This window comes from Lissotriton helveticus, chromosome 1_1 (genome assembly GCF_964261635.1).
Source record: "Lissotriton helveticus chromosome 1_1, aLisHel1.1, whole genome shotgun sequence".
NCBI classification, from domain to species: Eukaryota; Metazoa; Chordata; class Amphibia; order Caudata; family Salamandridae; genus Lissotriton; species Lissotriton helveticus.
This window is the reverse complement of record NC_136057.1, coordinates 1,925,490,940-1,925,511,820: the sequence shown is the minus strand read 5'-3', so window position 1 is coordinate 1,925,511,820 and position 20,881 is coordinate 1,925,490,940. Positions and strand designations below refer to the sequence as shown.

General features: G+C 44.4%; 1 protein-coding gene across 1 annotated transcript in view; it reads right to left on the bottom strand.

Moving 5' to 3' along the window:
- Nucleotides 1-665: 665 nt before the first annotated feature.
- The window catches only part of LOC144755009 (2-5A-dependent ribonuclease-like), a 362,360-nt gene continuing 342,144 nt past the window's right edge, over nucleotides 666-20,881 (bottom strand). Inside the window, exon 6 of the mRNA XM_078643424.1 lies at nucleotides 666-4,258. Within this exon, the coding sequence (XP_078499550.1) occupies nucleotides 4,117-4,258 (142 nt within the window). The 3' untranslated portion in view covers nucleotides 666-4,116. The remainder of the gene's footprint in view (nucleotides 4,259-20,881) is intronic.

Here is a 20,881-nt window from a genome sequence, read left to right as displayed (position 1 = left end):
TGTTGTATAACAGGTGCTTCTTGACCCCACTGCAACGAATGTATGTTGTGGTTACGACCTAATGAATTGATACTATGAGAACTGAGACTTTGTTTTAAATGATTTCTTTGTTTTAATTGAGATAATTGTATAAATGTATTTTGTTTCTATGTATGAACTTTTATGGTATTTCTACAATTATGGAAAACCGAATAAAGTTGGTTTTGATTTGATTTGATTTGATTTAGTACATCTGTTTGAAACGTCATAAAATTTAAATTATAATTGGGACTTTTAGGCAATTACAATAAATCCAAGTTGTACCATTTTTTATAAACAACATTTTGTTCACCTACACAGACACCCAAGTTGTTATCGTGTCTGGTTTCCGTAACACCAGGCCTATCATTCCAGTCTTTGGTTAAGAGAGGAAAGGCCAGCTACTGATTTCAGTCCCCCTCCTGCGAAATAATTGGAACCTCCTTTGATACAAGGTCATTGCACATTGCACTATTTATGTCTTGAAGACAAAGCCCCTTGAGGGTATTAACTTGCCTGTCGTTAACATAACACGAGAGCTAACTTTACTTCGAAAAACCTTAAAGGAAAATAGACTTACTACGTATTCCTCAATGCAATGCAGAGACCTTTTATCACCTGGAAGTAAGAAATAATCCACAAACGCACTTTGTTAAACCATCTTTTTAATTATTTTAGGCTGCTTGTGCCCAAACTCATTTTGATCGATCTAAACAGGGGTTCCTGGAAATGGTTTCTTTAGAATCTTGAGTATAACCAGCAGAGTGAGAATACCAACTGTAAACCTCGATTTTTACCCCTCTTCAGGTTTCTTATTCTGTCTTTTGAAATAGGATAGGACCTATATTGGTCAGGAGTCTGATCATCAGTGAAGAGGCAAGGACTTTTTCCCCCTTCAGGTTGTCAGAATAACAGTTGCCCGATGCTTAGAAGCCTGCAAGCTGAAATGTTCTCCAACCTGTGATGGGAGGAATCTGCCCATTCAAAGTAAACAAGATTAACAATACTTCATTATTGAACTCAAGCTATAAACCTGTGAATCTACATTAGAGTAATCACAGAGTTGTCAAACCAAAGTAACAGTCTTTACTAATATACAGAAAGAAAGCATTGGCATCCACTTTGAACAATGCATTGTGGCAGAAAACAAAGTCAGACGAAAACATGGGATTTTATAAGTATAGAAGATTTTCGAGTTACAAATTTACTATTGCCAACATTATATGTTTCCAAAGTAACAGCATGACAAATGACCACATTGTATGGCTGATAAACTCTCAAACCGCCCACATTGGTTATTCTATGGAATGCCACTGTAAATTTATATCTAAAGCATCCTTTAGAACCCACATAGTCATCCCCATATCTTTATTTTGTGATTAATGTAAAATCAATCATCAAACCACATCCACAATCGGAACCAGAAATTTACATGTTTAAAACAGACCAAATACATTTTTTCAAACTAAAGACATTAAATGGAAAAGGGACCCATTTAAAAAAAATTAAAACTAAGAATTAAAATTAGTCACAGAACCCAATGCACCAGCACTGCCCTATATTTAATATGCGCATCAGTATCAACTTTCTATATACTCACGGCATAAAATGTACACATTTCCCCAGCACAATATAATTTTCACCATTAAATATTCCATATGTCTTGCTTATTAAACATAGATTTAAGAAAATATCTGTGCAGTGCTCCAGATTCTAGACAAATACATAATGCAGGGACAAGGGTATCTGAAAGAGACTGTAGTTATAGGTTCCTTACCTTTAGAATTACCCCCAGGCACCCGACTGGCTCAGGAGATTTTTTTCTTTAGCAGTACCCCTGCGTGTTGGTCGACTATGTGTCCATTGTTTGCGTAGTTTTTGCCGGAATGACGTTTTGGTGTCTACTTAGAGAATATATACTTTTACTACGTGGTTTTTACACCGCAATACCATCACAACGTGGTCGTTACATCGACCGCGTTGTTACCGTGCAGTGCCATTACAACGCAAGTTGTTACAACGACTTGCCCTAGATGGCGCACTGGACTTAGGAATAGTATGATTTACTATTCCAACTCCAGTGTGTGCAACACTAGGGAAGGAGTTGGAATAGTAAATCATACTATTCCTTAGTCACTCTACCCCCCTGAGAAGATTTGGATTTCTCACCTTTGCTACCACGAGAGTCAAATGTGGAGACAGTTGTACTTATCCTTGTTTACAAAACCACAGTAGTCCATACCACAGGACATCGGTGGCAAACAAACTGAACCACCACAGTGGGACCCAGCATCCACTGTTTGCTTTCCGATCTCCTGACCAGGGTCTGAAAAGCTTCCCCTCACTTTCCCATCTTGTGCAGGACAGAGACCCCCTCTCCATCTAAACTTGCACACTAAAAGCAAAGATAATACCAAAGTGTGCCGATAACATTACCGTAGTAAGGAGATGTGCATTTTCCCTAGGTTAACAGTTCAAGAGACTGTAAATGTAGAGACCTTTGTGGTGGAATAGGGAATACCCTACCTTTTATTACCACTTGTATTTGCATTTGACTACCACCAAACCTTTGTTAATGTAAATCGTCCCAGATTTTCTGTGACCTGATGTAGAATTGCTGATTTATGATACTAACTGAAATCTTAGCTAAGACGACTTAAATACATTTCTGCTGAGACATGAAAGTCACCAGAAATGCAGCCATTAGCAAGGAAAAATGCATTAAAAGGCAAGCTCCTCTGTCACACATGGGCAGCGTTCGAAATGCAATCACAGCACACGTTTCTGCCACAAACAGACCAGGAACATCATGTGCAGCAGCAATCAAGCATTCCACCCACATGGTGCAGATACAGCAAAGGGAGTGAAAGCCATTTCTTTCTCTATTTCTCACACACACTAGAATACATATATAGGTGCAGTGATATATATGCATAAAGAACACACACACTTTCCTCATAAGCAAAATAGGCAAATGTGAAGTAGTGTGGCTCACTGGTTAGAGGCGGCAGACCCGAGAGCAGAGGACGGCCCGGGACCAGGGTTCGATTCCCGGCGCGGCAGGTTTCTGGACCAGGGTCAGCGGACTCGATAATTCTCTCGCCTCGGTGCCCACTCTGATCAGCGATCACACTCGGCAACTCTGGGCATTAGCTTGCCTCATCTTCACTAACGGCCCCACCAGACCGCCGGGGATGCCTAGTCTCACCCTGGAGATACCCATTAAGGGACCATCTCTCAGGGAAGCCAGGAAGGGTTTCGCAGCGGTCGAAGCGCCTTGGGACCCTACGGGTAAGTAGTGCGCTATATAAATGCCTATACATACATACATACAAATTCCACCTCCATCTAAAGCTGTCCTCTTCGCTCAATGAGGCCAGGGCAACTCATTTTCGTGCCTCATATGACAATCTAATGCATTATGGGGGCTGTAGTCAACTTTTGCTTTCACTAAACCAACTGAACCAACACCCCAGATAACAACAACTTATAATCAAAGGGGGTTATTTATGCACCCCTGCGTCACTTTTACGCCGCCGTTGTGTCACTTTTTGTGACTCAGTTGCGGTGTAAATAATGTAACATGTTTTGCTTTCAAGAAGCAATTCAGCACTTCTCATAAATGAGGCCCAAAATGTCCAGAACCCCCTCACCTCGAAATTTCCCTTTAAACTCTCAAAAAAAGATGGTACCTGAAAACATTGGTGTGTTGATCTGGTGGGCCTCTGTAGTGAGTGTGTACTATTTTCGCCACTACATTTACTATTAATAGCATCAGCAGGCAGACAGTACGGTGTTCCAGATTCTTTTGGTGTCAATATATTATTTTACTCTCTGAGGTTCAAGGCACAAGACAGTTTACTATGCTGTTTAGCATTTGGTACACACAAATTCCCATACTGGACTGCGGGCTCATCAGGGGAAGATTAAGCAATGTACAAATAATTTAGACTTGATTAAGAAATAATTCTTGTGAGTATGTGTGGTTTACTCCAGACTTACCTATAAATTTACAAAAGAAAATAACACCTACAGTTTGAAATAAGCTTTTCATATCATGTTGTTAGTTACTAATAGTTTATATTCTTCTGGTGTTGATCATGTCGGCAGAGAAATCCCATAGGGGTCCAGCAAACGTTTCTTGTCTTCCAAGACTCGTATGGTTTCATAGATGTACAGGGTCAGATCAGGAAACAAATTCAGGAAGTATTCGCCAGGGTCTTTGATGATCTCCTTTATGCTGAAAGGGTAGAAAGCAACTGTGATGAACAGCGAAAATGTTTAGCAAAACCCTAAATAAAGAGCACAAACTGTATGACTGCTTGCACACATTTTTTTTAATTGAGCAGAATTAAAAGTTACAATGCATATCTTCAACCATACCAACAGATGTAATTAATTTGAATAAATAAAATATGATCTATCCTCTTAACTTATATCTAAGATCCCCTCCCCTAATTTCTCATCTATAGATTTTTCTAAAATACCTATTAAAGAGGGTGAGATGTAGAAAAGAAGCAGTAAAGTGTTGTGCAGAACCACTGTACCATAATCCCTCACATTCTAGATACATGGTGAAATAAAGTGCAGTGCATAATAACATTTTACCATAATCAAATAGCTAAAAACAACTTTTTTTTCCCAGAGGGTGGAGCTAGTCCCTAGATGCATAGAATAAAGTGCAGTGCATAATAAAATTTCAGCTGTAAAACATGAACATTTTTCCCACTTATTCACTCAACTCTTCCCATTAGATCTAAAGCGCTGGAACTATTCCCAATTTTTGCATACATTTCCTCAAAGGTTTTAGTACATTGCATTTTTCTATACCAATCAAGTAGGGTTGGTATTTTCGTTGTCTTCCAATTCTGAAGGATCAGGGAGCGGGCCAACAAAGCAGAGATCGCAAAAAATAATTTATGTCCTCTAGGGTTTGGAGTATTTGATCTTTGTTTTATAAACCCAAATAATGCTATCTCTGGTTCCGGTTTAGGTTTTCTCCATACATTTTGATTGACAGCGGAGAATACTTCCTCCCAAAACTGGGTTAAAGACGGACAAGTAAAAAAGATATTGAGCAAGTCCCCCAGCCCTGACTGTTCATAGCTGCCAAGGTTTCAGATTGCTATGTGTGACATTTTAATAATTTTAGAGTAAATATGAGTGACATTTCAATGACTATGAGTGACACTGTCTTGCGAGCAAAATTAAGCAATGAAGAGGAGGGAAACAATAATATCAGAAATTGCACACATTTGAGGAACGAGAAACTAAGTTAACTGCTGCAAAACGTAAGAAATATAAATGACTTCCATTTATCAGACACTAGCTAAAATTGCAGAAATTAGATAAAGCAGCTTGGAAGTGGTTCAAAATGTCATTATAATCAGCTGAGTGACTCGCAGTCTCACTCAACTGCCACCAGTTACCTGAGCTGTAATGCCACTGAAAACCAAAGCAGAGACATACTGTGGGAGTGACAGGGGCACAGGCAAACTCAGAATAAGTCTAGGATGGAGTGCATTTGCTAGTAGGGGTCTGGGTAGGCACCTGATTGAGATGAGCCACACTTCACACATAGAACTGGGAAGCTCTCAGGTATGTTTGTACTGTCTGTTTTCATGAGTTTAAATGGTTAAAGCTCTCTGCAGTTTAAAATGCCCTAATAAATCGAAAGTAATCTGTGGCATTTAATTGGATGTCGTGAATAAACACAGCACAGTTTATTCTATTTAATAAGAAGCTCTAATAAATATTGGTTCGCTAAGGGAGTGGGGTTTGCTGTGCTGTGCTAGCTGCCCTGACCCGGGCAGACTGAGTGTTTCTGAGTAAGTGAAAGATCCGCCGCAGCCTTCGTGTGCTGCCTCCTATCTCTTTTCCTCCACTTGTGAGTAAGAGAGTGACGCTCTGAACAAACAAGGAGGCCCAATGACAGGGGCTCCTTTACCAAGCAATAGAAGAGCCTTTCAGGTCGCTTCAGAGACCCGTGGCCTCTCCCAAGGCTCCACCGAGGAGAGATAACTGAGATGCGGCGGAAGATCTGCACGTGGGGGTGGGGACTCAGCCACCATCTCAACTTAGCACACACAAGCTCTCTCTCCCACTGACCACGACCAGTCGAACATGAGGTGATAGCAAAATTTCACTAACCTCGCAGAAGAAGGGCTCTCCACCTCCACCTCCAGTCTGTCCAGGCGCCCCCGGTGTCACTGACTTCTCTCCGTCGGCTACAGTAAGATATTGAATGATTCAATGGGGGCGGTAATAACAATAGCTTCTGGCACGTGGTGCCCGAGCCGAAGTGAGCTGGTGGACGGTGCCGTAATTATAAGCAGCGCTCCCTTTCACAATGAACATGGTGCGCAGCCCGCAAACTATCCAGACGCATCGAGCACCCAAAATAAACTGTACGCGCTTCCGCAGTGACGTCCCCCTGCGATGACATCAGCCTGCCAGTAAGAGCCAAGCCTCTGCAGTTAGATTCAATCATGATAGATTGTAGCAGCTAAGGAATATACTACTTACCAGTATGCATCTGTTCTTGGCATGTAGGGTTGCTGACATTCATATCTGTGCATAGATCGCCGCCTAGTGTTGGGTCCGGATGATTGCACATTGTTGTCCTGGAAGAGTCTTCGAAGTATCACGAGATAGGTGACTCCTCTCTCGGACCACAGTGTGCATGGGCATCCTCTCCATCCTCAGATTGTTTTTCGCCATTGTGGCATAGATGGAGTATAGTACAGTAAGAGATGTCCATGCAAAGAGTGAATGCTGCAGCTGCAACAGGCACCGGGGAGGCGGGTGGGCGATATGAATGTCAGCAGCCCTACATGCCAAGAACAGATGCATACTGGTAAGTAGCATATTCCGTTCGAGGCATGTGGGCTGCTGAATTCATATCTGTGCATAGAATGTATAGCAGTATCTCCCCTAGCGGTGGCTACCTGTGTCAGCTGCAGCAGTCTGGAAAAGAGTTTTGAGAACAGCCTGTCCTACAGCAGCTTGCTGTTTTGAATGTACATCTACACAATAGTGTTTGGTAAATGTATGTGTGGTTGACCATGTGGCTGCTGAACAAATTTCGTGTAAAGGAATATTACCCAGGAAAGCCAAGGATGCCCCTAGCTTGCATGTGGAATGCGCCCTAGGGGGAACTGTTAAGGTGCGTTTTGCCTTTAAATAACATATTTGGATGCACTTAACGATCCATCTGGCTATACCTGATTTTGAAATAGGGTTACCTTTGTGTTGCGGTGAGAAAGCAACAAACAACGATTTTGTCTTTCGAAATGCCTTTGTTCTATCAATATAGTATAGCAGAGCTCTCTTGACATCTACAGTATTCAAGGCCCTTTCAGCTACTGTCTGTGGGTTTTGAAAGAACACTGGCAGTTCTATAGTTTGATTTATATGGAAATGGGATACCACCTTTGGCATGAATTTAGAGTTTGTTCTGAGAACTAGTCTATTTGCATGTACTTGAATGAATGGCTCTTGAATAGTTAGGACTTGCAGCTCGCTAACTCTTCGAAGCGAAGTAATGGCAATAAGGAAAGCCACCTTCCAAGTAAGAAATTGTAGTTTGCATGAGTGTAGTGGTTCAAAAGGTGGTCCCATAAGTCTGGTTAAAACAATGTTCAGATTCCAGACTGGTGAAGGTGGGTGTCTTGGAGGAATTACGCGTTTAAGTCCTTCATAAACGCTTTAATTGCTGACACCCTAAATAGTGAAAGGTGTTGCCTGTTTTGAAGATATGCTGCTAACGCAGCTAAATGTATCCTGATGGATGAATAGGCTAAATTGCAACGTTGTAGGTGCAAGAGATAGCAAATGATGTTTTGAGTAGAAGCATCAAGTGGGTTAATGTCATTGTTACTACAGTAAATGACGAAACGCTTCCACTTTGCTGCATAACATGCTCTCGTAGTGGGTTTTCTTGCCTCTTTGATAATATTCATGCAGTCTGGAGGCAAGTTTAGGTATCCAAACTTTAGGACTTCAGGAGCCAGATCGCCAGGTTCAGCTGTTGCGGGTCTGGGTGTTGGATTTCTCCATGGCTCTGAGTTAGAAGATTGGGTGTGAGTCGCAGTCTTTGATGAGGCACCACTGACAGTTCTAGGAACATTGTGTACCATGGTTGCCTTGTCCATGTGGGAGCAACTAGGATCAGTGTCAGCGAATGTTGGTGCATTTTGCGTGCCACCAGCGGTATTAATGGAGCTGGGAGAAAAGCGTACGCAAATTTGCCTGACCAGTTCATCCATATCGCATTGCCCTGCGACTGCGGATGTGGGAACCTGGCGGCAAAGTACTGGCATTTTGCGTTTTTGCTTGTGGCAAACATCTATCTACGGGTGTCCCCATCTCCGGAAGAATGGTTGGAGCACTTTGGGGTGAATTTCCCATTCGTGCATCTGTTGGCTGTGCCTGCTGAGCAGGTCAGCTACTTGATTGTCCTTGTCTGGGAGGTGCTCTGCCATGAGAAACATGTTCCTCTGAATGGCCCATTTCCACATTGCTTGAGCTAGGTGCGACCCTGTTTTTGAATGTAATACATAGCTGTCATGTTGTCCGTCCGGATCAACACAGCTTTGTTGCATAAGTGTGTCTTGAAAGCTTTTAGGGCTAGAAAGATCGCCATCAACTCCAGAAGGTTGATATGCATTTTCTTTTGCTGTTCAGTCCAGAGTCCCTGTACTGTGTAGTGTAGGACATGGGCTCCCCATCCTATTAGGGATGCGTCCGCGGTTAACACTATTTGTGGGACAGGCTCTTGGAACAGTCATCCCTTGCAAAAGTTTTGTGGATTCCACCAATGCAGAGAGTTGTATGCCCGACTGGTCACCAACACTAGGTCCTTTAATTGCCCGTGAGCCTGGTTCACTGCCTTGCTAGACATTCATGGAGCGGACGCATATGTAGCCTGGCATGAGGGACTATGAATATGCACAAGGCCATCATGCCTATTAGTTGCATAAACACTCGAGCTGGTAATGAGTGTTGGGGTCTGAATCTTTGGATCAACGTTTGCATTCCCTTGATCCGTGCTGCGTTGGGATATGCTTTTGCTGCCAGTGTATCTATTGTTGCTCCCAGTTACTGTTGGACGTGGGGGGGTTGCAGATGTGATTTTGGGTAGTTTAGCGAGAATCCTAAACTGTGCAGGAGATGGATGGTCTTTGACATGTGGTTGGCACATTGCTGGGCTGATGGCGCGTGTATTAGCCAATTGTCCAGCTAAGGGTACACATGGATGTGTTGCATCCTGAGATGTGCTGCCACTGTAGCTAGACATTTGGTGAACACTCGTGGAGCTGTTGTGACACCAAATGGTAGGACTTTGAACTGGTAGTGTTGTCCCTGAATGGTGAACCTTAAATACTTTCTGTGAGCAAGGTGTATTGGTATATGAAAGTATGCGTCTTTGAGGTCTAGAATTGCTAGGAAGTCTCCCTGGCGAAGCAATGGTAAGACTTGATGGAGAGTGAGCATATGAAAATGCTCTGACAAAATGTACAGGTTGAGGGGCCTGAGGTCCAATATTGGTCTGAGAGACCCGTCCTTCTTTGGAATAAGGAAGTATAGGGAGTATACTCCTGTTCTCTGATGTTGTAGTGGGACTGGTTCTATGGCTCCCTTTTGAAGCATACTGATGACCTCTTGTTGTAGTAGCGTTATATGTTCCTGTGACATTGGACGGTGCACGGGTGGTATGTTGGGTGGGGTTTAGGTGAGTTCAAAGCAATAGCCATGTTGGATAATTTGCCTGACCCACTTGTCTGTAGTGATATTTAACCAGACTGGCAGAAATTGTTGTAGTCTTCGCCCGACCGGTGTTATATGGTCTGGGGGTAGTGCCAAGAAGTCACTGTTTGGTGTTAGTGGAGGATCTATTTGCATTGCCTCCACGACCTCTTCCCTTGGTATTATTTCCTCTGTAACCACCCCTGTTGGTGTTTTTGTTGTATGTGGATTGTGTATTACTCTTGTAGGTGGAGGATTGCTGTGATGTATTACTTCGCGCTCCTACTCTATAATTGGAGCGACGAAAGGAGCCCCGGTGTTGTTGGGACTGGAGAGCACCCATGGACTTCGCTGTTTCCGCATCCTTTTTCAATTTGTCCAGAATTGAGTCAACTGCTGGACCAAACAAAAAGTCTGGGTTGATGGGCTGATTAAGAATTGTGGATTGGACTTCATTCTTAAAGTCTGATATGCGAAGCCATGCATGGCGCCTCAGCAGCACGCTTGTATTGATGGATCTGGCAGCTGTGTCTGCCGCGTCTAGGGCACATTTAATTGAGGCATTGGTGATGAGCTTTCCTTCCTATATAAGTTCATCTGCCTGCTGTTTGTAAGGATCAGGTAAGTGTTGGAGAATTTCCTCTAAACTGTCATAGTGCGCCCTGTCATATCTGGCCAGCAAGGCCTGTGTATTGGCTATTCTCCATGAGTTTGCTGCTTGAGCTGCCACTCTCTTGCCTGATGCCTCAAAGATTTTGACTCCTTGTCTGGAGGAGCAGCCTCCCCAGTAGTCTGGGAATTTGCACGCTTACGTGCGTTGGATACCACTAGGGAGTCTAGGGGTAGTCTCCCCCTGATGTATGTAGGATCTATAGGTGCAGCCCTATATTTCTTTTCAATTCTAGGGTTTATGACCCGTGCCCTATCAGTGTCCTTAAAAATGTCACTTGCGTGCTTTAGGACGCCCTTCAACATGGGGAGTGTTTTTACATGTCTTTCAGATGTTGTCAATGTATCAAAGAGAAAGTCTTCTTCAATAGCATCATAGTGCATATCTACATTATGGTAGGTTGCTGCTCTATCTAGTAGGGAATTAAAGGCTACTGTATCTTCTGTGGGTGATGGCTTAGTTGGGTATACTGCAGGGTCTGTAATGGGCAGAGTCCCTTCAGTGTCTGGTTCTCCTCGCCCACCCCATGGCTGTGAGTTGGGGTCTCCAATTGGGTTTTGTGGATAACCAAACCCCACATCTGCATCCTGATCTTCATCTGGGTTGTAGTCAGAGCGTGCAGGTGAGGTTGGGGTATATGGAGTAGTAGGCATAGCTGGAGTGATAGGTTCAAAAAGTATAGGAGAGGTAGCACAGTCTCTCTTCTTCTTGAGTGGAATTCTAGAAAAGTCTTCAGTTGGCAGAGGTCTATTCTTTTTTGTGTAAACAGTCACTTTACCAGTTTTTGAGTCAATATACAGTTTCGACTGGTCTTCTGTGGAGGGGTCTGGATGAATAATCTCTTCTTCCACAGTTTATGGCCTTGGTTCCGTAGCCTTTGGTTTGACATTTTTCGGGTCGATGCCTTTAGTGGGTTCGACTGCTTTTGGTGGTTGGATCGGTTTTTGATGTTTTTCGACAGCTTTTGTTGGTTGAACGTCTTTGGCTGGCTTCACCACCTTTTTCAGACCGAGCGGTTTGGTCGGTTCGCAAATGTCTTTAGGTGTTTTCGGAGCCTGCGGTTTTGGCTCGATGCCCTTTTTCGGATCGATGGGCTTCGGCTCGACCGATTTACTGTGGTCCACCTTAGGTTTCACTTTCGGTTCGACATTAGTTTTGGACGTAGGCCTTGTGCTTTCGTCTACCGTTTTTTTCCCCCTTGTCGATAGTTGAGGCTGCTTTGCTCGATTCGACGTGCTTTGTCTTGGGGGTCGAGTCGACGTGCTTTTGTTTTGGTGTCGATTCGACGTGTTTTGGCCTCGAGGTTGACTCGACGGCTTTCGACTTCGAGCTTGACTCGACAGCTTTTGTCTTCGATGTTGACTCGACGGTCTTTGGCTTCGAAGGTTGTATTGGGACTGTGGCCTTCGGGTCGACGCCCTTCGGCTTAATCACCTTCGGTTCGACGACTTTCGATCCGAAGACGGTATTGTCGACGAGTTTCGGTTTCGATGGAACCGGTGTCGTATGTCGTGTCTCAGAGGGCTCTTTGTGTATGTTCTTAGCCAGGCGGTATGGCGGGGCCGTAGAACGAGAATGTTGATCTTGGCTAAGGCCTGCTGGCGATGCCTCGACCTGAGTCTCTGATATCGGTGTAGTGTCTATATGGGGCGGTGTACTCACGGTTCGCCCCTCGTCGTCATCGGAGTCGTCTTCAACAGCTACGATGTCTTGATCGTATTCCTCGAGATCGAAGATTTGTTCCTCCTCTTCGAGGTAATATTCGGAGTCGTGCTCCGAGTATTGTTCTTCGTCCTGATTCGAGTCTTTGGCGCTAGCTAGGTCTTCCTCATCGTCGAAGATATTATCGGGCTCTGGCGCCGACCTCTGCATTTCTTGCCTCGCCACCCGTCGATTCCGGATAGTCTTTTTCGATCGGAACTGGGCACAGGCTAGGCAACTATCTTCATTGTGATCTGGAGATAGGCATTTGTTGCACACTGGATGCTTATCTGTGTGCGGGAACTTTGAGTTGCAGTGCGGGCAGTATTTGAATGGACTTCGTTCCATCAACGGTCGGTCCACGTGGTGTCGAGAAGGCCTCACGGCCCGATTCGACGACCGGAGTGCAACAGATGTTCAAAAAGTGTATCGGTACCGAGCGCTTAACAATACCGACGGATCCGCAGGCCTTTTGGCCTTTAGAAAAGTTTATGTTGATTCCGAACTTAAAGTGCTGGAAAGTACATCCGAACCCAATGGCGGAAAAAAACAATCTGAGGATGGAGAGGATGGCCATGCGCACTGTGGTGCGAGGGAGGAGCCACCTATCTCGTGATACTTCGAAGACTCTTCCAGGACAACAATGTGCAATCATCCGGACCCAACACTAGGCGGCGATCTATGCACAGATATGAATTCAGCAGCCCACATGCCTCGAACACTAAAGCTGCCTGCAGCCTTAGCTTAGCTGAACCCCAAGCCTGCTAGAGCAGCGCGCATAAGCCACGGGCGGCGCGCTGCCACAGACTCTCAGTTTTAGGCAGACTTGACAGTCAGGCTTGACAGTGACAACCTCAAATACTGGTAATACACTCAGCTTTTAAATATGCTGATTTGCGTGACAATCCTTTCACATGCGGTAATGCGGTAATGTAACTTAAAATGCGTTAGTGTCACACAGGATGTGTGACACTTGGCAGGGCTGACTGTTGACAACGAAAGCCCTTGTCCTCTAGCTCGGGATATATCTTATGTAGGGTAGCCGGTGTGTAATAAGCCATTCTTTTAAAATTAGCAGCTCTTTGTAATTTGTGGCCTTGTAATGAGATCTCTTGCCACTCTAATTCTGAGAACGTACATTGAGTTTCTAGGGAGACATTATCTAGAAACCTCATTACCACAGGATTTCCCTGTTGGTCCCGCAATAATCTATACCAGTTTCCAACACCCCTTAATTTAGCTCTTAAAAGAACTGGCAATAGAGAGGCCGAAGCACTCAGTGGAAAACAGAATTTCTTCACCAACTGCATAATCTGAAGAAAGCTAAAAAAAAAATACAAATTACAGCTGGTTCCACATCTAACCTGAATCTCCTGCCATTTTATGCATCTCCCCACAACCGGAAAATTGGTAATCAACCTTTACTCCGCATCTTTTTTTCCGCGGACTTTCAGTCCGCATACCATTACTCCGCAAGGTCATTAACCTCGCATACCATCACTCCGCATTTTTTCACAATGCATGTGCATTTACCACGCATGCCGTTACAACGAATTACGTTGTAAAGGCATGTATGGTAAATGCACTTGCGTTGTGAAAAAAAAACCAGACTTCATGAAGATGGAACCAGGAGGTGTGTGGAACCACGACGACGAGAGAGGTAAGGGGGTTTGGGTTCTTTTTTTAGGGGTGGGGGTCGTGCTGGGGTAGTGATTGTGTAGTGTAGTGTAGTGTTAGTGTAGTGTAGAGTTGTGGTGGTTGTGTAGTGTAGGGTCGTGCTGGGGGAAGTGTTATAGGGTTTAGGGTAGTGTTGTAGTGTTTGTGTAGTGTAGGGTCATGCTGTGGGTAGTGTTTTAGGGTTTAGGGTAGTGCTGTAGTGTTTGTGTAATGTAGGGGCATGCTGGGGGTAGTGTATTAGGGTTTTGGGTAGTGTTGCAGTGTCTGTGTAGTGTAGGGTCATGCTGGGGGTAGTTATTTAGGGTTTAGGGTAGTGTTGTAATGTTTGTGTAGTGTAGGGTCATGCTGGGGTAGTGTATTAGGGTAGTGTTGTAGTGTTTGTGTAGTGTCGGGTCATGCTGGGGGTAGTGTATTAGGGTTTTGGGTAGAGTTGTAGTGTGTGTGTAGTGTCGGGTCATGCTGGGGGTAGTTATTTAGGGTTTAGGGTAGTGTTGTAGTGTTTGTGTAGTGTAGGGTCATGCTGGGGGTAGTGTATTAGGGTTTAGGGTAGTGTTGTAGTGTTTGTGTAGTGTCGGGTCATGCTGGGGGTAGTGTATTAGGGTTTAGGGTAGTGTTGTAGTGTTTGTGTAGTGTCGGGTCATGCTGGGGGTAGTGTTTTAGGGTTTAGGGTAGTGTTGTAGTGTAGGGTCATGCTGGGGGAAGTGTTATAGGTTTTAGGGTAGTGTTGTAGTGTAGGGTCATGCAGGGGTAGTGTTTTAGGGTTTAGGGTAGTGTTGTAGTGTTTGTGTAGTGTAGGGTCATGCTGGGGTGTAGTGTTTTAGGGTTTAGGGTAGTGTTGTAGTGTAGGGTCATGCTGGGGGTAGTGTTTTAAGGTTTAGGTTAGTGTTGTAGTGTTTGTGTAGTGTAGGGTCATTCAGTTTTAGTGTTTTAGAGTTTAGGGTAGTGTTGTAGTGTTTGTGTAGTGTAGGGACATGGTGGGTGAAGTGTTTTAGGGTTTAGGGTAGTGTTGTAGTGTTTGTGTAGTGTAGGATCATGCTGGGTGAAGTGTTTTAGGGTTTAGGGTAGTGTTGTAGTGTTTGTGTAGGGTCATTCTGGGGGTAGTGTTTTAAGGTAGTGTTTTAGTGTTTGTGTAGGGAAGTAAAGTGCTTTGTGGTAGTGTTGGGGGGTCGTGCTGGGTAGTGTAAATTTAGGAAAAGGACTGTGTGTCAAGGTTGGATGGTGCAGGGGTACTACATTAGAGTGTAGGGTAGGGTAGGGTAGGGTACTCTTACTTACCTTTACAACTTTTACAGCAAGTATACCTTTAACATGCATGCCTTTGCGTTGTAAAGGCATGCTTGGTAAAGGCATATTCGTTGTAAAAGTTTTCGTTGTCTTAATTTGCGGAGTAATAGTACTTGCGGTATTTTGTTTGCAGAGTGATTGTATGCAGGGTATTTGTGTGCGGAATAACGTCACATATTCCAGAAAATTACCTAGCTCCTTAAAGCCTTTACTTGCCCAAAATCTTTTCTGGCTATTTCTAATATGTTTTGCACTCCATGATTTTCAAAAACTCATGACTTCCTGTACTCGCCTTAGTATGGTAAAATAAACGTATTCTTGCTCCTAGCCCCTGCAGTGTCTTGTAGCGAGTCGTTTTTTGGAAGTTTAGCTATTTTAATAAAAACTGAGGAACACAATTCTGCTTCTTGGAGCATCTTATCCATAAAGAAACTGTCCAGAGATTCCTTACCATCTAGCATTCTAACCATTATGTCCAGCAGACTGCTTGCATACATGAATGAGAGATCTGTCAAGCTCAACAAAGGAGAACATTCATGAATATTAGATGAATGGAGGGGACATGTGCAGGTGAATACTGAAGTCTTAAGGCCTGATTCACAAACTGCACTTTTGTAGTATGTTTTGTAGTACTACAAAACGTACTACAAATTGCAATTCACAAACCATGTGCATATTTTAAGACTCTGCATTGCTTATACTTAAGAATGCAGAGACTCTACAGTCAAAGCAGAGAACTCAGCACACATAAGTATACGTTTTACTAGTAAATGTGAGTGGGACTGAAGGGAGTGGGTGGGAAAACCCGCAGACTTATTGCAAAAGGGGATGTGATAAGGGAGGAGTAAAAGGCATTTAGGGAGATTTTAAGGGAGGGAAGTAACCCACCTGCACGAGTAAGCCAATTGTTTACTTGTGTGGGGGTGGAGACTGGAGACATGCAACTTATGCTTTATAGTATGTTTACACACAAAGTTGGTGAGTACAGAAAGTAGTAAACTTACTCCAAAGTGTACATTTATCAAAAGAGTAAGTTAACTTTGTGAATCAGGCTCTTAGGTACTAAAATCCCTTTGCCTAGCTCATGGCATCTGAGTACCCTAAGTAATTGGTCATAAGTCTTAACCTGGTATGACGTGAACTCTCCTTTTCCCCAAATAGTACCTCTCCTCATTACCTCCGGTCTCCATTAAGTTTCACAGCGCGGGGATGCCTCCGGGTCACCAGGCGCTCTATAAATCGCTAAAATAAAAAATAAAAAAAATAAAATAAAAAAAACACAGTTACCCTAAAAGGATCCCGTTTCATTACAGGGGCTCTGTTAACTTCAGGTAGCATATTCTGCAAGCTGAACAATTATCCCATTTTATATTTTGCTGAAAGAATATTGATGTATCAACATTTATAAAACATCACCCACTAGCGTAAGAAAAAGTATTAAACTGAGCTTCCATATGTAGAGCATAAGAAACAAATAAAGTGAATTATGTTTAAGGAATGACCTCCTCACATTCAATTTAGGGTTCTGTAAAAACCCTCAGAACTGCAAGTGCTAATGAGGTGTCTACTTGGAATCTGAGTTGCAATGCCCTGGAATGAGTGGGATATTTTACCATTCTCTATCCATTTGTGTCTGCTCCTCATCATCTTTCTGTGCACTTCTTTAGCCTATGGTTTACTTCATTACCTCTTGATTTTAACATATGAGCTTGACACATTAACATACAGTGTTCAGAAGCTTATGTGTATCGTATCATTTGCTAAATCTGGATGCGCATTGAGGTCTCCTGCCCATGCTTTTTCGGTTTGAGAATCACTGTTTAGAGTTTTACCTCCATGTCTAAAAACATATAGGGTGGGTCAAAAGAGTAGAATCTGAAGGCCCTTTTTCATAGTGTTTTGTTCTACTGAGATGTTATGTTATGTTATGTTATTTAATCTCTTCTATAGCGCACGGCCACTCCAAAGAGCATCCCGGCGCTTTAGCGAAGAGTGCTAAAGGCAGAGTGAAAACACAACAGCTAAAAACAAGAGGAACCAGAAGAACTCTATTGAGTAAAGAGCCAAGTTTCCAACTCTTTCTTGAAGACAAGCAGACTATTGGCTTTTCTTAAGGAGTGAGGCAGCTCGTTCCAACCCCGAGAAGCCAGGTATCGAAACGAACGGCCTCCTGTTCTAGTACGCTTGATAGAGGGGACAACAGCTTTGGCCAAAGAAGCTGACCGAAGAGTCCTGCTGGGTAGATAGAAAGACAGACGTTTCCCAATGTACTTAGGACCCACGCGATGAAGGGCTTTAAAAGCTAGGGTCAGGATTTTAAATAAAATCCTCTTGGAGATGGGCAGCCAATGCAGCATTTTGAGCAACTCAGTGGCATTAGCCCTTCCCGGAAGCCCAAAAATAGCTCTAGCCGCAGAATTCTGCACAATTTGCAGACGGGTCAGAAGATATTTGGGCAAACCCAGATAGAGGGCGTTCACGTAATCCAAACGGGAACCTATCAGGGCCTGCATGATAGTTTTTTTGTGATGAAGTGACAGCAGAGGAAGAAACTTCCTAAGCATCCTCAGGATGCCGAAACATTTCCCTGATAACCCTATAATCTGGGGTCTGAATGATAGATCACAATCAATCAAAACTCCAAGGTTTTTCGCCTTGAGAGAGACGTCATCCGGGGGAAACATATCCTGCGGCCACCAAGCCTTCCAGCTGGGATCTGGCATACATCCAACAAAAAGCAACTCCGATTTATCGGAGTTGCATTTTAGACCGTGCAGCTGAAACCATTCGAAGACTGCACCCAAGCAATCCCTGATCCGCATGCCGTCGAACGCCCCACCTCTGCCGCAAGTGAACAGAAGCTGGGTATCGTCAGCATAGGATATGATCTGGGCACCAAAGGATTCCGCCACCGCCGCCAGAGGGGCCATATAGATGTTAAAAAGGGTGGGGCTGAGGATAGAACCCTGAGGAACCCCAACCTCTAGCGGCAGCATTTCGGCGGAATGTGGAGGGGCCCAGATCATTTGCCGGCGGCCGGTAAGAAAAGATTTAAACCAGTTCAACGCCGTCCCACGAAAGCCGATCTCCCAGAGTCTTAAAAGGAGACCCTCATGGGGGACGGTGTCAAAAGCCGCCGACAAATCCAGCATAACCAACATGGTCTTACCTCCAGAGTCTAAAACGTCCCTGATAGCATCGGTGACCTTGAGAAGGGCTGTCTCAGTGCTAAAATTAGCACGGAAGCCTGATTGAGACATGTGCAAAAGGTCGTTCTCCTCGATGAAATTGGAGATCGACAGATGAACATGCTTCTCCATCACTTTTGCCAGCGCAGGGAGGAGAGAGATTGGCCTATAGTTGGCATGGATAAGGGGATCCAGCGTGGGCTTTTTAATCAAAGGTAAAATCAAGGCACGTTTCCATGCCTGAGGAACCACACCGGTAGAAAGGGAGGAGTTAAGAAGTGGGTTCAGCAAGATGTTAAGAGTTGACGCCACTCTTCCCAGACATTTCGCCGGACAAGGATCCAGCGGTGAGCCAGACTTTAACCGGGAAAGGAGATCCAGAGAGATGACGAGAGACATAGGGGGAAATTCGGAGAGAAAGGGGCCTACCCCCTCCAAGGAGGGGGAAAAAAAAGGCACACGACTGTCTACCGACAAAGGGCAGATGGGGGGAAAAGAGTCCTGAATAGACTTAATTTTGCTTACAAAAAACTCTGCTAATTGGTTAATTCAGGACTCGGAGTGCGAATGAGCGGGAGTGCTCAGGGAAGGAGAGGTGAAATCTTTTACTATCCTAAAGATCTCTTTACTAGCATTTTCAGCTTCATCTATTCTACGCTCCAAATAGGCTTTTTTTCCGTCCCAGATATGCCTATGGTAAGATCTGATCGCAACTCTATATTTCATTTTCTCAGTAGGGTCATATGAGCGCCGCCAGGCCCTTTCGGCCTTCTTGCATTCCTGACGTAAAACACCGAGATGGGAAGTAAACCACGGGGCAGACGCACGCCTCCCAGTGGATTTAACTTTTTTCTCGGGAGCTAACTCCTCCAGTCTGGCCGTAAGCCACTTCTGGAAGAGGTTAAGATTCTCCTCCAGATTGCCCGATAATTGACAAGGGAAGCTATGCAGGGCATCAGACAGCATTTCGGCCGAAATCTGATGAAAAGGCCGCGTGGTCCTCTTGGTGTCTCTTATTGTTCTCGACCATGTTTTTGCGGTAGAAAGCACCGCAAAGTTGATTAAGAAATGATCGGACCACAAGACTGGCTGTGGCGGAGACACACTAATCTGTCTCGTAGAAAATACCTGATCCAGGGTGTGACCTTTGTTATGGGTAGGCCAAGTGATAAAAGGGGCCAACCCTAACGGAGCCGTAATGTCATGAAGTTTCATAACATCAGAGTCCGAGTTATTGTCCATGTGCAAATTAAGGTCACCTAATAAAATGCATTGTTCTGATCTAAGGCACGGCACAGAAAGCGCCACTTGAAGTTCATCGAAAAAAGACCCAAGAGGTCCAGGTGTTCTGTAAAGAAGAAGCCCTGCACAAGCTTGTGACGGGGAAAAACGAAGAGTGAAGCCTAAGGCCTCACAACCCGAGATGTTATCAATGGGGAAAGTCGTACAGGAAATATGCTTATCCACGATCAGTGCCACTCCACCGCCCCTACCAGAGATGTATTAAGAGATGACTGAACACACAGTATATACGTGACCTGGCTTGGCAATTCGGGCTGGACTGTTCCCTTGAGGCACAGGGTCAAGACTGATTTACATATGTCTGGGTTCAAACTCGAATGGCATGGTGAGCAAAAAAACAATGGATTTAGGTCCAGATTGCTGTACTGGGGTGAATGCCTTCTGTCCATCAACTGTTGTTTTTGCATTTGTCACCCCGAGTGGGACGGGTATGCACAGACGTGGGTCCGTGCTCTCCATGTCAATGGAATCAAGCTACTCTGGCTGATGAGGGGTGAAACCCCGAAATCAGTCATAGGATGCTGCTTTCCAGTCCAGGGAAGACCTTGCTTGGCAGTTCGGGCTGGACTGTTCCCATGAGGCACAGGGTCAAGACTGACTTGCATATGGCTGGGTTCAAACTGGAATTACATTGTGAATAAAAAACGATGTATTTAGGCCCAGATCTCTGTACTGGGGTGAATGTATGACATTGTTCTGCATTCTGTCCATCAACTCTTCTTTTTGCATTTGTCTCCCCGAGTGGGACGCGTATGCCCAGACGTGGGTCCCGTGCTCTCCATGCCACTGAAATCACGCTATTCTGGCTGATGAGGCGTGACACTATGAAACCAGTTCTAAGATGCTTGTTTCCTGTCCAGGGAGGACCTGGCTTGGCAGTTCAGGCTGGACTGTTCCCATGAGGCACAGGGTCAAGACTGATTTGCATAGAGCTGGATTCAAACTGGAATGGCATGGCATGCATAAAAACTATGGATTTAGGACCAGAATTATGTACTGGGGTGAATGTATGACATTGCTCAGCATTCTGTCTATCAACTGTTCTTTTTGCATTTGTCACCCCAAGTGGGACGCGTATGCCGAGACGTGGGTCCTGTGCTCTCCATGCCACTGGAATCAAGCTATCGGGGCTGGACTGTTCCCATGAGGCACAGGGTCAAGACTAATTTGCAGATGGCTGGGTTCAAACTGAAATGGCATGGTGGGCAAAAAAAACGATGGATTTAGGCCCAGATCTCTGTACTGGGGTGAATGTATGACATTGTTCTGCATTCTGTCCATCAACTGTTCTTTG